Below are 16527 nucleotides of genomic sequence, written 5' to 3'. Positions count from 1 at the left end.
AGGTAAAGTGCAATAAAACAAAGTATGTTTGCAAGAGGGAAAAGAAAAAAGCTTAGGGACGTTGGAGCCATTTACATTTGGGGAGAGGAAGGAAGAAGAGCCAGAGAAAGAACAAAGAGCAGAATCCAGATCTGATCCCAAACAGCTGCATCCCTCCTTTTCCCATTGAAGAACAGGCCCCTAGGTATTCCCGAACTCCAGGTGGTCAGTCATCTTTCCTTCCACCCCTTTCTTCCACCCCTCAGTCACCTATTAGGGGTCTTCTGCTCCTTCACGACTTTCTCTTTGTTTTTGAAATCCTCTTTTTAAAAAAAGAAGTTTCCTTCTGAGTGATAATCTGGAAAAAGAATAACTTTTCAAGGGCCTTTCCCTTCTTTATCAGGAAGCAGAACCACCTGCCCTTTGAGTAAGGCTATTGATGTGTCACTATGGCAGAAAGTCAGACACTGTGGGTCCCTGTAACTCTTTTCTGCTCTCCATTTTTTCTGGAGGAGAGATTCTGCTGGTGGTGGAGGATGGAGGAGTAAACTAATCTTTATAACAATTGTGCAGTGAAGGTAAAGGGGACTGGATCATTAGAACTGCTTTGGAATTGTCTGAATAAAGCAACCAAAATCTCCCTGTCTTTCGACCCAGAGATTCTATTACTAGGTTTTATACTCCAAGGAGAGCCCATATTTATAGCAGCGATTTTTGTAATAGCAAAGAATTGGAAACATACTGGATGCCCACCAAGTGGGGAATGACTAAACAAATAATGGGACATGAATGCAAAGGGAAATGACTGTGCTAAAAGAAATGGCGTGTGTGCTGAACACAGAACAGCTAATGGGGCAAAATCTCTAAGAACTGACGCAGAGACAAGCAAACAGCAGACCCAACAACTCTAAGAATATAAATAGAAAGACTGACCATGAAGAAAGAGCAAGTCAGTGTTTAGGGTTATAAAAAATCATGGCTCAAAGAGATCGTGAGAGATCGTATTCCTTCCCATCCCTCTGGAGAGGCAGCAGGACCCCAAGTGTTATCCATGAGCACATTTTCAGACTTTTTCTTTGTATTTACCAGTTATGCAGATTTTTTTTCCTCTTTTGTCTTTAAAAATACTAGGTGTTACATGAAATAGGTCCCTGGGTAGAAAAAGAAGGGAAAAGGGGAAGGGGAAATATTTTATTTATAAATAAATAAAAGAGGGGAAGGGGAAATATTTTATTTATGAATAAATAAAAGAGGGGAAGGGGAAGGGATGGAAAAACAAAATATATCAATTAACACATGAAAGATATTTTTAAAAGAAAGTGAATCAGCCAAATATAGAGAGCATCTAACTATGAGCAAAACATGGATGCATGGAAGCATCTATCACTGAAAAGTACTTTGTAGGCTTTGAAATGCTATACGCATGGAGCTATTATTTTAGTATTGTGCTACGGTGCCAAAAAACAAATGATAATTTAAGGTGCCATAAATTGTTAATAAGATTTTTCTCTAACTGATATATTAGAAAAACAAAGCCAGGAAACATTAAAGCTTCAGTTTGCTCTCAGATTGTTCCCGGTGGTTTTAATTATCGAGACAGTATGGTGCAGTTCAGAGCACTGATCTCAGAGCCAAAAGATCTGGATTCAAGTTTCAGCTCTGCCCCCTTGCTAATTGTCTCCTTAAGCAGCTTTCTCAGTCTCTATTTCTTCATCTGTGAAATGGGGATATTTTCATTGACTAAGAGAGTGTATGAAGCCCAAGTGAAATAATGTCTGTGCAGCGGCCCGTTGACGTGAGCTGCCTTTCTGGTTGTTGTTACAATCCTTATGGTGAATGCTCTTCTCCTCCTTCATTGCAGTTGTGTGTAATACTGGAACCAATGCAAGAACTGATGTCGAGACATAAAACTTACAATCTCAGCCCCCGGGACTGCCTGAAGACCTGCTTGTTCCAGAAGTGGCAGCGCATGGTGGCCCCGCCAGGTACCTTTTCTTCCTTCCTCTGTGTGCATGTGCGGGCCTCAGTGTGGGGGGAACGCGTGGAGAAAGCAGGGGGTAGTTTGACTTCACTCACAAAAGCACCGTGTCCCCACTTTCTTAGATCTGTTTTTGATCTCTGAATTAATAGTAGAATTTTAGAGTTACACACAACTTTTGTGGTCGACTATTCGATGGTTCCAATCGTGTCCAACCCTCCAGGCCTCAGCTGGGTTTCTTGGCAAAGATGCTGGAGTGGTTGGCCATTTCTCTGGCTCATTTTACAGTTCAGGAAACGGAGGCAAACAGGATGAAGTGACTTATTCAGGTCACACAGCTAACATGTGTCAGAGCAGATTTGAACTCGGGGAGATGAGGCTTCCTGACTCCAAGCCCAGCACTCTACCCACCGCCCCATCTAGCTGCCTCTAGACAAAATCTCAGAGATTAAAAGAAGATTATAGAAGAGAAAAAAGACTCAAAAGTCTCAGCCACAGCAACTAACAGAGCCAAGATGAGACCTCCTAAGCTGGCTTTTTGAGAATACTGGTACCCTAGTTTAAAAAAAAGAAAGAACCGCTGGATTTCAAGTGAGTTAGACTTGCCCTATTTGTTAATGTCGCAGAAGGCAGCTTAGCCATGCATTTTCCAATGCATTCTTTCCCCAACTTTCACCAGAACGCAGGTTAGACTGCACAATCTCCTGCTGGGGTTTTGAAATTATATTTCACATCATCATTAATTGTCCTCCCATCTCATACATTTTTACTTCCAGGCATGTGTTGAGCCTCATTGATCACAAAAGCAAAACATATCCATTCACCAAAAATTATTTTTATGAAAAGTAATTATTATCATGAGGCGCACTGCCTTCTGATTCCTGAAACATGATGGTCTAAGGCCTGAAGGAAGGCAAAGGGTCTTACATAAAATTAATATGGGGAGTTTAAACAAGTACATATTTAGAAAATAGGAAAAATAGAGAAATTAACAGTCTCATGTAAGCCCATTTTAATGCTGATCTTGGGGGAATTTTGGATTTTTAGAAATAGGTTTCAACATCATTAAATGCATCTGAATGTACCTTTTTTCAGTATCATCTGTGGCATTTTATATATTCACCCTACGGTTCTCAAAACACATTCACACAGATCAGCTTATTTAGCTTCATAAAAGTCTTGTGAAATAGGCAGAGTAGGTTACTAGTCCTGTTTTACACTTGAGGAAACTGAGACTTGGAAACATTAAAGTGATAAGCCCAAATAACAAGAGCAGAGCAGTTCTATGAACCATGTCTCCTAACTTCTAAGCCCAGATGCTTTCCTCCATACCAGAGCGTCTCTTGATCACAATATGCAGAATAATTATAAAAAAGTGGAAGGAAAGGAGAGTAGGCAAACCAGAGAGAAGATTCAAAAAAATGTATAAAATAGATAGGAGATGAGGAACTTGAATATTCAGTCACATAGGACTCCTATGTAGTTATGGGTATAGAAATAGAACGTGTCCAGTTTTGAGGAAAAGATCTATATTTTTGCCTCCATCATCAGAAGTGAACTTTTCAATCTCCCACCCTTTACTTCATTTACTCCTACTTGAAATATGGACATGATAATAATCTTCTCTCAGAAAATGACACCCTTAAGCACATGTTTTAAATTAAATCACAGAGGAATTTTGATAGATGTTTGAATACTTTGGAGAAAGAGTACATAACTACCGGTGATCCTCAGTTCTAAAAATCATCATGGGTTAAATAAACTTTAACCTGATTCTAATAAAGCATACTCCATCATTTACCCAACAGCATTAGGGCCGAGGTCTTAGGAGAATTTTCAGATCTATTCCATAGTTCTAGTAAAGAAGGGGCTGGAAAGAACCTTTTTGTTGTTTCTTGTTTAGTTATTTTTTCTATTGTGTCCAAATCTTCATGCCCTCTTCTGGGGTGTTCTTGGCAAAGACACTGGAATGATTTGCCATTTCTTTTTTTACCTCATTTTCCACATGAGGAGACTTGAGACAAAGTTAAGTGACTTGCCCAGAGTCACACCGCTCGAAGGTATCTGAGGCCAGATTTGAATCCAGGTTTTCTGACTCCAGACCTGGCACTCCACCCATTGTGTCACCTGGCTGGAAGGAGGAAGAATCTTAGAGGTCATCTACTATAATCCCCATCATGTTTAAGAGAGAAAGTGATTTGACCGTGATCCCACATCTTCTATACAACCAAATTGGGATGGGAGCCAGGTGCTCTGGCTCCAAATACAGGCCATCTATACCACGATGCCTTTGGCTGCTTATCTGAGTTTGGTCTAGAACCACAAATTCAAATGAACATTTGAATCCAATCCAATGAGCTTTTTTTGTTGTTTCCCATCTATAGACCAGGTTTGACTAGATATCCTCCGAGATCCCATCTAGCTCAATGATCCTAACAGGGAAATCTTTCACTTTTGAGAAAGTATTTAACCCACTCTGCCCATTTAGACAAAAGGCTTTTTACTGACACAAATATTGCTCTCTGATCCCAATTCTGTGCTGCTCACCTGGATTGCTGGGCAAGTACTCTTTCACCCCATTTGGAGGCTGCTCTCAATCCTTAGAACACACTCATTAATTCAATATGTATTTGTTTCATACCCACTCTAAATAAAGTATTGTTCTAGGTGCTAGTCACGGGGTACAAAGAATGAATCATCATTGCCCTAGTAGGGAAATGAAATATGTAATAACACAGCCATTGAGTCTGATCAGTTATTCCAAAAATAGGACTTTGTTCAGGATTGCAAATTCATTCTAAATGACACAAATTGAAATGAAATTAGAAAATAAACAAGACCCTTTCCTTTAAAGAATAGGTATGTTCTAGCAATTGGTTGTAAGGTTTATTTCTGTATAGAAAATGCTATTACCTCAATGGCTTTCATTATCAAGTCAACTATGTTCTCACCAAAAACAAACAAAACAATCATTCAATAAACTAAGTTAAAATCTTCTTCAGAGAAGGGATAATGATAATGGTGATCATATTCATGATAATAACTAGCATTTATGTAGAGTTTTAAAGTTCTCAAAGGGCTCGACACATATGATTTCATTTGCGCTTCATAACAATCCTGGGAGATTCATCCTAATAGTATCATTGTTCCCATGTTAGAAATGAAGAAACTGAGGGTCTCAGAGAGTTGAGGTCTTGCCTATGATTACCCAACTAATAAATGATCATGAGCATTGGTAGGCTAGTACTTTGCTGGATAATAGAGTAATATTCCTGAATATTATTCCTGAATAGAATTTTCAAAAATTTGTGGTGCTATCATGACTCCAGAATCAACTCATTGATCCTCAAACTTACAAACTTATTTTTTTGCTTGGGGGCCTCTGATTCAGAGCCACCAGAACTAGCTGTCTCCTTCACTTCTTTTGGTTTGAGTCAGAGGTTCTAGAATAAAGCTACAGAGGTTGTAGCTTTTTCCCCCCTTTTATTTGTATCCGTTTTTTGGGTATTACAATAAAAGCTACAGGTTTGAAGAATAATTTTTAAAATCACAATTGAAAAAAATGCTAAATTTTAGATGAAAAATCAGTAAAAATAGAAAATTAAGATTTTTTTAGTTTTTCCATTCAATTCCACAGACTTTCTGAAATCTTTACCAAGACCCCACATTAAGAATTTTTGGTTTAAACAGAATTTTCATTTTTGTTGTTATTTGCTTGCATTTTGTTTTCTTTCTCATTTTTTTCCTTTTTGATCTGGTTTTTCTTGTGCAGCATGATAATTGTGGAAATATGTTTAGAAGAATTGCACGTGTTTAAAATATATTGCATTACTTGCTATCTAGGGGAGAGGGAAAGGAGGGAGAAGAAAATTAGGAACATAAGGTTTTGCAAGGGTAAATATTGCAAACTATGCATGTTTTGAAAGTCAGCTTTTCTAAAAAAGGAGAAATAAAGGAAAAAAGAAATCCAAAAAATAAATGAAGCAGAAATAAACCAATTTGGAAGAAATTTTTTTAAAATTCTTGGTTTAATACATATTTAATTACGAATCTTCAACATGCAATAGAGTTGAGCTGCAATATCACACATTCCCAGTAGGCGACACTGGCAAACACATTGATGGAGGCCCTAACCTCAGAGTTTCTTAAGTTCAGGGTATCAGATCTTCTGGCCCGTTCTTCAGAACTCTAACTCGGACACTGGGTAAGGTGTTCCTCCCTGATCCATAGGAGGCCGACCTTTGGTTCTGGGATAAGCTGCCCTGTCAGGGGTTGGGTTGGAGAGCTCCCCGTGGCGCTTGGGATGCTTCAGAACTGACTCTTCTCCCCTGTCCCGTACTGTAGCAGAACCCACAAGGCAGCCAACCACCAAACGGAGAAAAAGGAAAAACTCCACGAGTAGCACTTCCAACAGTAGCGCTGGGAACAATGCCAACAGCACCAGCAGCAAGAAAAAAACGCCTGCTGCCAACCTGAGCTTGTCAAGTCAGGTACCTGTAAGTCTCACCTTCCTTTTAGGCCTGAAGTCTCTGTCTGTCCTACCTCCTCACAGAAGATGTGAGCTCAAGGCTATGGAAGAAGCACATCGAGGGGGAGAGGGGAGGGTCTGGGGAGGAGAAATCGCCTTTGGGTATTCTTGCTGGTAAACCAGGAAGAAATCAGCGGGGCAGAGATTGGAATTAAGATTCAAAATCAGATGAGCTGCTTCTAGGGTTTAGATGTTGTCACTTACGGATGGCAGCAGGGGCTACAGACTCTGATCACAAAAGGAAAAGGGCCCTGAGCCAAGGGAGCCATCGCTCTCAGCTCTCTGGAGTCATCGTGGGCTCATGCAGGGAAGGGAACTCTCCTTGTTTAAGATTCAGGTCATAAACCTGAAAGGAAAAGAATAAGATAACACGGTAAAACTTGAAAGGAAAGAAGAAGGTAATAATGGATGTTTGGGAATGGCCTGGGCTGATTTTTGTGCCCTCACACCCCCCACCCCCCTTTTTAAGGGAGAGTTTTCCAATGCAGGCAGGAGAATGTGGTCCCAACTGTTCAGTTGTCTCAGTCTTCTGTTTCCTGTCTGGGCCCTGGCAAAGAGAAAAGCCATTGGTTTGGAAAAGGGCTTTGCGAATGTCAATGACTTCTCACGCCAAAGGACTGGGCCAGCCAGAGGCAGCCTGATGTGGTCTGGAACCGCTCCATTCTTCTTCGTATTTCTTGCTGTTTCTTCCAAAACTCTGCCCTTTGTCATGTATCCTGACTAGTTTCTTTCCCTGATATTTTGACCCTGGTAATCTCTTCTGTCCCCTTATTATGTCCCTCTTTCCCCTAGCTCTTTACGGCCTTCACCCCTTTCCTTCTGTTGTCACATCACCCCTTCACCAAATGTTTTACTCTGTCTCCCAGGGTCTCTCTTGGTGCCTCGTGGATATCCTCTATCCATCGAATCTTCCGATCCTGTCCTTCTCTGTGACTAAGCTCTGACTGGCTCCTTCCTTGGATTTCAGTTATTTTCTCTTGTGTGTGTTTCCTTCTCCATTGGTGTCCTGATCCTTTTCCATCTCTCTCCCAACTAGTGATGGACTGACGAGTGCAGAAATTTAAAAAACAACCACAAAGATTTTCTACTTCCTCCCAGATTTTCTCTTCCAGTTCTGCCTTTCCTTCTTCTCAGACTCCTTTCCCTACCACTCTCTAGCTTTGTCTCTATTGAGATGGGAAGCTCCTACTGCCGCTTTGGGCCCAGTCCTGCAGGGGAAAGAGGCTGTTTCTACTCTGAGCCACCCAGTCTAGCATTGGCCATTCAGGGACCAGCCCAACAACTGGAGAAAGTGTTAATTTGCTTTCCTTGGCTATCCCAGGGCAAAGGCTTCTGAAAATTATGATTCCCAAGCAGTGTTGTAGTGTTTTTTCATGGAGTACCCATGAGCCCCTAAGAATCTAAAAGGGCTGACAAAGCACTGTCACTAGACCAGAACACACCTGCAGATTTGCTCTGGCCACGCCAGACAGGTGGGCTCTCCATTGACCAGAAAAAATTGTGTATATGAACTATGTAGAAGACCTGGGCTTACAAAGGATGAGGCCCCAGTATTTTAAGTTGAAGTAAAATAAGCCTGTTCATGTAATCATAGAATTTGAAAATGAAGCTTTAGGATTATGTTACTCCCCCCTCCCATTGGACAGGTGCCAAATGGTGACACACGGAAGAGAAAAGACACAGAGCTAGGGAGGGACGGAGGCGGGCCTAGAGCCCCGGCCCCACCAATTCAGCGTCAGGTGTTTGAGTGTAGCCGCTGGTAGCACAAGGTGCCTTTTGGGTCACGGCGTGAGCCCAGCAGATGGGGAGAGAACTCTCCGACGGCCACAGAAGTTCTGTGCAGACTTTGGCTGACCCAGCCTATGGATGATACAAATTGGAGAGTTTGTGGGACTTCATTCATGACCAAACCCACCACTGTATTACGGTGTTTTGCCATCAGACACGGCAGTGCTACAAAAGGCCATGGCCAGCCACTCCCTTACGGTGTTCTGTTTTTCCTTGACCACAGAATAATGACCATTCTTGTTTTTACAAGAGAGAGAGAAAAGAGCACTCAAGAATGTGCTACTGGGAGCAGACGGGTGGTCTCGCAGTAGCAATGGGCGCTCCCAGATGAAAGACTAGGGTTTAATACTTGGATTCTGCTTCTCACTCCATGAGCAGGAGCTAGGAGCACTCCAGAGCTGCAGCCTCAACCCTGGGAGGGATGGAGCCCTGTGTCATTCACCCGCAGTGACCCCTTCGGTCCAATTTAAGGAGAAGCATTGAGGGGCTCTTAGAGGAGTCACTTCCAGTCCTCCTCAGAGGTTGGTGGCCATTGCTCGGGGATTAGTGAGAAGAGATTAAATGGGAATTCATTTGGTGGTACCTCAGGACTCCAGCGGAGGAGCAGAGGGCCACACTTTGGGGACGTGAGGGGGTATGTGTTTCTACCCAGAGGGATTATTATTGCCTTTTGCGCTATATGGAAGAAAGTTGAAATGTCAAGCCTATGCCTTACTGGTAATAATGTGATTTTTTTTTTAAGTGTTAAAGTGAACCCCCCCCACGCTCATTCAAACTTCCATTGTAGACTGATAAGTAAAATTATTAATACTAGTATTTACTCTTTACACATAACCACTACATATCCAAAGTATATAAGGATACTTCTAGGCCAGAGTAGGGTGGTTAACGAGCTGATTTCAGAGCCAGGAAGTCCTGGGTTGGTATTCTGCCTTCTTCCTATTCTGGTTGTGTGATCCTAGACAGGTCACTTAAATTCCCAGAACCCCAGGTAACCGAGTTAAGCCAAAGTCACAGGAAAACTGCTAAACTCCATGGGTAGAGGAGGGATCCTCATCGATGATTCTCTTTATTGATGATATCATGGGTCTGTTTTAGAGCAAAAGGTACATAGAAGCCAAAATGAACTAAGTTTCTGTGTGTACATCAACTCTTTTCACCGTCTCAGAGATCCATGATTTCACCAATGCGGAGTGTAATTTCTCTGTGCCTTAGCAAATAGTCTTCATGGCTGGTAAGCGCATCTGGGGACGAGCCTCTTCAAGCTCGGCTCGTGGTCCTCAGAGCATAGAAATTGCAGCAGCCTGAGGCTCCTCTAGTTCTGTAAGACCTCCCTGACTTTGGGCTTAACTGGTCTGGTTATTGGAAGCTCAAGGGAATCTTTGTGACAGAGAGAGAAGGCATTGGAATTTAATATGTATATATTAAGTATGTATGTACCTAAAAAATTAATAGCAGTAGAAAATCAAGATAGAAAGATATAGATTAGCTACAGACATATAAAGGATATAGATATGGCCATCGATGACACAATATATAGGTTAGCTATATCTATGTAAATAACTACAGATGTTCTTGTAGAGCCGCCTATGAGATATATACATCCTCCATGCAACCTTTTATAGATCTCTTCTCTAGATGTTCACATGTGATGTACAAACACACACGAATACATAGTTATCACAGCCTAGAATTCTGTGAGAAGTAAAAATTTGGTGTCTTTGAGCCTTTTAGGATTATTAATGCTTTCACAGCATTCACTAGTTTTCCTACTGGGGCATCTTACATACCAGCTCCAACACTGACCAGCTTACTTCACGTGTGTTCTTAGCACGCTTCAAGTGATTCAGACATCTCTATAGCACCTTTCTTGAACTACCATTGCTTTGGACTAGAACACAGTCTGTGTTTGAGAATTTCCTCCCTACCCCTGATTTGCCTGCGTTTTCTGAATTTCGTCCCTGATTTCCTGATCATCCTTATCTCTTCAGTTCCCAGCCCTCAGCATCTCTCCTTCAACTTATTAACTCAGGTGCAATGGATGATTACAGAATCTATTTAGGATCCAATTGATAATAAGATTATGATAGTAACAGTAATGATAATAGTTGCTAGCATTTATATAGTACCTTAATGTTCACATTCAGACCTTATACATGCAAGAGTTTCAGAGAGATCTGAGTACATCATAATACAAAAGTTATCTATCATCATCCTCTGGCCAAACCATTCATATTTTGTATACTTATCTTTGTTCCTAGTCATAATGTCTTTTTCTGAAACTCCTACACTTTGTTTTCCTTACTGAACACCCGTGACCAAACAGCAGCACCCAAACTAAATGAAGAACTTTCATCTCTCCCATCAGTGGCCCGATGTGGCCAAAGAGGGCCTGAAATTGCATCACGTTAGTGTTGGGTTGATGTTTTTCTTGCTGCTGTCTTAGGCTGGGCAGACTCTTATTTAATTTGAAGCCCAACCAGCCCCCAAGGTCTCTGTCAAAGCCATCTCAGTTCTGGCTCATATTTGCAACATCAATATTTACTTTGAAGTGCATATGTCGACATTAGATCAAATTCTGAGCCATTCACGCCAGTATTACCATGCTTACCAAGCATATACTCTGTGTGTTTAGTAGGGGCCTTGGTGGAAGGTGGGTTTTCTTGGTATGTTGGCATATTTTTCATCAATTTTTAAGAACTGCATCTGCTTAAGGAGCACATTTCCAAAATCCATTCGTATTCTCCCCAATTCCCCAAATATTTCAAGTTGAAGCTATAACACGGACTCTTACCTATCAGCTTTTGCTTTAGTTTAGTGAAGCAAAGTAAATGTGTACAAAGAATTTCTTTTTGTTTTAACAATACAGAAAAAACTGATGGAGTTTTTATAGAATTCAGTAAAAAAAATCTATATTAAAAGGGGCTATTGCAAGATTTGAATTTTGCTTTAAAAAAAATAAAAAACCAAGATATTAATCACAAACATTCTAGCTCAAGATTAGAAAGGAAAAGCTTTGAAAATGACTTTTTAGTGCCACTCAAAGAATGCATTCAGTCATGGAAGGATAGAGGAGGATTCCAAGAGGTCATTGAGTTCCTCTCCCTGCTTTCGGCAGTATTCTACTTAAACTATCCCCCAAAAGAAGAGAACTTGTTCTTTTAAGAATCTCCTAGGGAAGAACATCATTTGTCTCCATCAGAAATCCAGATCTAATATTTCACGAGGCTTAACGTCAGGGAATTCTCACTGCTGTGGCTTGCAAGCCGATCCCTCTTGTCCTGAATTTGGCGGATACAGCGAATAGGGTCACCATCATCGGTAGACCGAGTCCTTCTCCTTTTGAGAGTTCCGTTGCCCACATTCTGTCTCCTAAAGGAGCTACAAGAAAGGATGCAGCTGTCCCCCATGTGTCCCTTTTCATGCCCACTGAAGCACGGGCCCCCTGAAACAGGAAGGGGGACTTTGATCCGGCCAGGTTCTCGCCCATCTTGGGAGATCTTCTGCGGGGGCCTCTTGGCGCCCTACACGAGGTGGCTCTCCTATTTGCATGGAAGGACAATTTGTACTTAAAGGAGTGATTAGATGGATTCTTTCCCTCTTGCCTGCTTCAGTTTTTGATGACTGCTAGCTTCATCAATGTAATTATAATTAGCGCTCTTCATCTTCCTTTTATGGTACCAGCTGGACAGATTGGTCCTCATACTGCACAGATTGGTGGCAGGGTTGCCTATGTGGGGATAGGTGACAGGCATCAGGAAATAACAGATGGTAAATTCAGGGCTTGTTGGCAATCAGCAGGTTTTTGCTAATGACTTAATTAGCTATGCAAATTGTCAAATCAGTGTGAACATTGTTTTTATCGAAAACTTTACCTAAATTAATTACCATAATTAAGTAGCAGAATGTCAAGTATATTGGTTGCATCAAAGGGCCTGGATGGCTAGGGAGAAGAGAGGCTGCCTTCAATAAAAATGCCTGGCATCCCCGGGATGGAGGAGGAACTGTTCCATCCGGGTCTCGGGAACAGTAGAGATTTGCAACTTATCCCGTCTTCCTGCGCTGGGAGTTTACAGAGCGTCCCTCGGCTCCCAAGCGCGAGTACCGGATCTTAGCGAGGTTTACCGTCCCCACCGGAAGATCAGATAGGCTTTGGACAGTCTCCCAAGGAGAGCCAGTTTCACGGGATTTTTAATGGGTTGGTTGGAACATCCCTTAAAACAAAGTTTTCCAGGCTGCTCACTAGCTGCCGTGGGGGTCAGGTCCCGAGGCAGTCCGAGCGTCGGGCGCTCGATGTCGGGAGACCCGTTTCTCTCACGTACAAGCCGGTGGTGGACCACGGGCCCTCTAGCGTAGCCGACCCCCAGCTTGTCGCCGCTCAGCCCCCTCCCCGCGCTTGCTGTAAGCCGTCCCCCTCTGTGTCCCCGCACTAACGCGCTGGCTGCCGTTCACAGGACGTGATGGTGGTAGGAGAGCCGACTCTGATGGGAGGAGAGTTTGGGGACGAAGACGAGAGGCTCATCACCAGGTTGGAAAACACCCAGTACGACGCGGCCAACGGCATGGATGACGAGGAAGACTTCAACAATTCCCCGGCCCTGGGGAACAACAGCCCGTGGAGCAGCAAGCCCCCGGCCGCCCCCGAGACCAAATCGGAAAACCCGACCCCGCAGGCTTCTCAGTAGGCTCCCCTGCCCCTCATCCAGGCTACGTGCGCCGGTAGCTTTCCGAGCATCCACTTATCAGACCGGGCGGGGAGGGGGCGGGGGGACCTTCCACACAGATATCTATTTCTAAACTGCAGCTCTCTGGTTTTCGGTTTTGCTTTTTAATTGAGAGGATCGATTCTGAACTTGCTTCCATTGTCCATTTCTTGGAGGCCGTCACCCATGACACGGATACTGGCACTGACCTCGATTCGAATTATTGAAAGCGATCTTTGCCTCCTGGCAAATCTTTAACAGTGTTTTCGGTTAAATTTTTTGCTCATATCAGATGAAGGCCATATTGTCAAGAAGTCCTCAGTGCTCAGGAGCTCATTAATTATGCTCAACATAATGACGGATGACTTTTTAATATTGTAAAATATTTTCTGCTTTTTGACTTGCACCTGAAAGTTTCTTGTTTCAGAAAGAAAGGAAAAAAAAATCAGCTTTTGGGAAGTAACTGAAATGTAACTTTCGTTCTTTTGTTCCGTCTTCTCTCATTGGTTAACCCTTGAAAGGATCCAGCAGTTTTAATTTCTGTCATCGCTCATGCCTTCATGTCATTCATGTCATGTCATCACTAGGCCTTCAGTCATTTATACGAGTACTGAAACAAGAAATGTCTTTTTTTTTTCATCAAAGACATGAGAAATATTTTTATGTGGAGAAAGACACCCAGTCCTATGAGAGTTTATGCTTTGTAAAATTGCTGTTGATCCAAATATTTTCAAGCCATGTAATCCATTGATTTTGTGGGCCGTTTAATAAAATTGGAAACTTTGGTGTTTTTATTGTATCTGAGTTGGCTTTATTTCCTTTCATAGTATATTTCTTGTATAATATTTTTGTAAAGCCCTCAAAAGTTTGGGGTTCTTTTTTTGTTTGGGTCTTTTTCTTTTTGGGATCCCAGTGTATTTATGTGAAACTTTATAAGAGAACTAATTTTTCATTTACATATTAATATGTTCAGCTACATATGTAAAGACACAGTGATTCAGTGTGTTATAATACAATGGTATTTTATGTATGCTTTGCCAATAAGTGTGCCAATAATAAACTGTGTTAACAATAAAAAGAAATGTGCTTTGACCTTTTGTCATGTCTGCCATAAAACGTGTTGGAGAACATTAAAGCGGGAAGCGGGCGACGCGCCTTCGTCTCCACGGCCTCCTTGTAGACCCTTCACAGGAGCCTTCACAGCTCTCTAGGTGGACACTTTCATTTTACAGTTGAGAAAAATAGGCCCATAGGGATTAAATAACCTGGCAAGAAGCAAAAAGCAGAACCAGGCCTTCTAACTCCAAACTAATATTCTTTCCACTAGTTTCTGCAACCTCACCTATGTGAACTCCTTTGTTTAGCAGATGAGGAAACAGACCTCAGCAGGTGATACAGATTGCCCAAAATTGCTCAGCAGACTAAGTGTAGAATCAGAACTAGAAGGAGGGTCTTCTGGTCCAAATCCACATTTCGAGCAGAGTTTAATTGTGGGACCCAAATAGCCACACATATTCGAGTCTTTTTACCAAACGTCACTTCTACCCAGTATGACTTGGGGATTCTTGTTCTGCAATGGAATTCACACATGGAACATTTCCCCCTGATCATGTTCCTCACTTTTTTCCGGTGTGTGCTTTGCTGTTTCAAAGGCAAGGGTCATTTTGTAATGCAGATCTGGGTGGGAGAGATGTTTTGCACTTAAGTGAACACTTGTTCAGAAGCCAGTTTCTCCTAAATAAATAACAATGATAAGATGGGGAGGAAGAGAGAGGGGATTGTCCAAATGCATCTTCTCATAAGACCTTATACCTCAGCATCCTCCAGGCAAGACATACCTTCCATGCAATACCTAGAAACATAGACCCAAGAGCTTATTTATGGGTTTCAGAGAGAAGATGAATTTTGATGGGGAAAAATGTAATATTAGGGCTAGCTTTCTGGAAGGCCTTGGGACTAGCCTTGGTCTCAGTAGAATAATCATCACGAGAATAGTCAGGAATAAAGTCAAAGTCTTTACTGTCCCCTTCACAGTCTCTGTCTGTCATAGTCTGACCCAGTCTCCTCTGCCAGTCTGCTGGTTTGCCAGTCTCCCTTTGTGGAGGAGGCAGGAGAGCCACCAGGAGGCTGATCAAAGATAGAATGTGGCTGACTTTGTCCTCAGTTTAAATACCCTATTACAAATACATCAACTGTAGAACTATGCCATCACATGCTGAGTACTAAGTATATGTAAACTAGATAACCATTGTCTCATCAATTCCACTGAATTAACGCCTTGTTTCAAGTATATGTCTCCAAAGCTCTGCCCTCTACCAAAAAATATATCTGTTCTCATTAACCTCGAACTGAAATTTAACATTTCCATGAGTTATTTTTAAAATATTATACTGAGAAGTCCATTGGGTTCATCAGACTGCCCGCGGTCCCTGACACCCCAAATCCCTTTTTTAACCCTTTCCCCAGTGGCTCTCTCTTAAATTCTCAGAAACTCCTACAATCCCCCATACTGTTTGTTAGAGGATTATAGAGACTACAATCTATTGCCCAATGTTATCATGAGGATGGGATACGAATGTTTAAACAGAGTCAGATAGACACATAGATGAATGACTTACATAAGTCCACACAGGTTTGAAAAACCTGAAGAACAGTTTACTTGGTCCTGATATGGTTGGAATCCTCAACAGATCCTTTCGTTCACTTTTATCGTAATGCAATTACATAAGAACACGGGTAATTCTTGCTGATGACTGGAAGCCCCACTGCAAATTTTTGAATTTTGCTGAAATCAGAGAATCCAGGCAGCATCAAAAAAACCCAAAACAATGCAAACTGTGACCTCAAAAAAATAATCAGTTTGGTCCAATGAAAGCTCCCTGCTAGCATGTAATGGAAGCTAATCTGGCATCATCATAATGACTTCCCTGTGGTTCACTGATAGTCAGAGAGAGCAATTGGAAACATCTGTGGCTACTTTGCACTTCGTTTAAATTACCTTTTTCAATGGAGATTTTCTTTTTTTCTTTTTGGAGTTTGTGGTTTGACAAAGTGCACCTACAAAATTCTCTTCAAATAATTGAATAGAAACATTTGCAAATGCTGTCTTGGGCTGAATGGCCTAAGTCCATCACAGATGGGCTATTTGGGATTGAAGAAGTAAGGAGTGCAATATACTTCTAATAAAAATACAAGGCCTTCTCCTCTCTCCCTTTACCCAAATCTTGTTCCTTTCCCTCTCCTATGGAGGTACTAGAAGATCTGTATTTCCCTTTTTAAAATGGAAGGGAAAAGAAGGATAATTTTTCAAAGAAACAAATTGCTTCCATTACCAAATATAATACCAACCAGGTTCTAATATTCGAAATCTATGATTTCATGCACCAAAATTTCTTTAAAATATTTTTACAAATAAAGTTTAGTTTTCATTATGAAGGAGCAATAAAGTTGCACTGATGATTTCCGCATAGAAGGATTATAAAATATTTAAGCTAAGAGATCATCTGGTTCAAACTCATTGTTTTTACCAGTGAGAAAAGACAGGTTAGGAG

The 16527-nt window shown here is 41.7% G+C and overlaps 1 protein-coding gene across 7 annotated transcripts in view; it reads left to right on the top strand.

Annotated features, from left to right (window-relative positions):
- LDB2 (LIM domain binding 2) overlaps positions 1-14058 on the top strand; it is a 331769-nt gene extending 317711 nt beyond the window's left edge. The window contains exons 6-9 of one of the 7 annotated variants that reach the window (XM_051964686.1): positions 1841-1964; positions 6305-6453; positions 8652-8794; positions 12728-12826. In XM_051964686.1, coding sequence (XP_051820646.1) covers positions 1841-1964; positions 6305-6453; positions 8652-8756 — 378 coding nt within the window. In that variant the 3' untranslated portion in view covers positions 8757-8794; positions 12728-12826. Of the gene's footprint in view, positions 1-1840; positions 1965-6301; positions 6454-8651; positions 8795-12727 lie in introns of all 7 variants that reach the window. The other 6 variants (XM_051964687.1, XM_051964685.1, XM_051964684.1 and 3 more) reach the window with 6 other exon arrangements.
- Positions 14059-16527: the final 2469 nt, after the last annotated feature.

The sequence above is a fragment of the Antechinus flavipes genome, chromosome 6, assembly GCF_016432865.1.
Source record: "Antechinus flavipes isolate AdamAnt ecotype Samford, QLD, Australia chromosome 6, AdamAnt_v2, whole genome shotgun sequence".
NCBI classification, from domain to species: Eukaryota; Metazoa; Chordata; class Mammalia; order Dasyuromorphia; family Dasyuridae; genus Antechinus; species Antechinus flavipes.
Note: the sequence above shows the minus strand (reverse complement) of the source record. Positions and strands in the feature narration are given on the sequence as shown.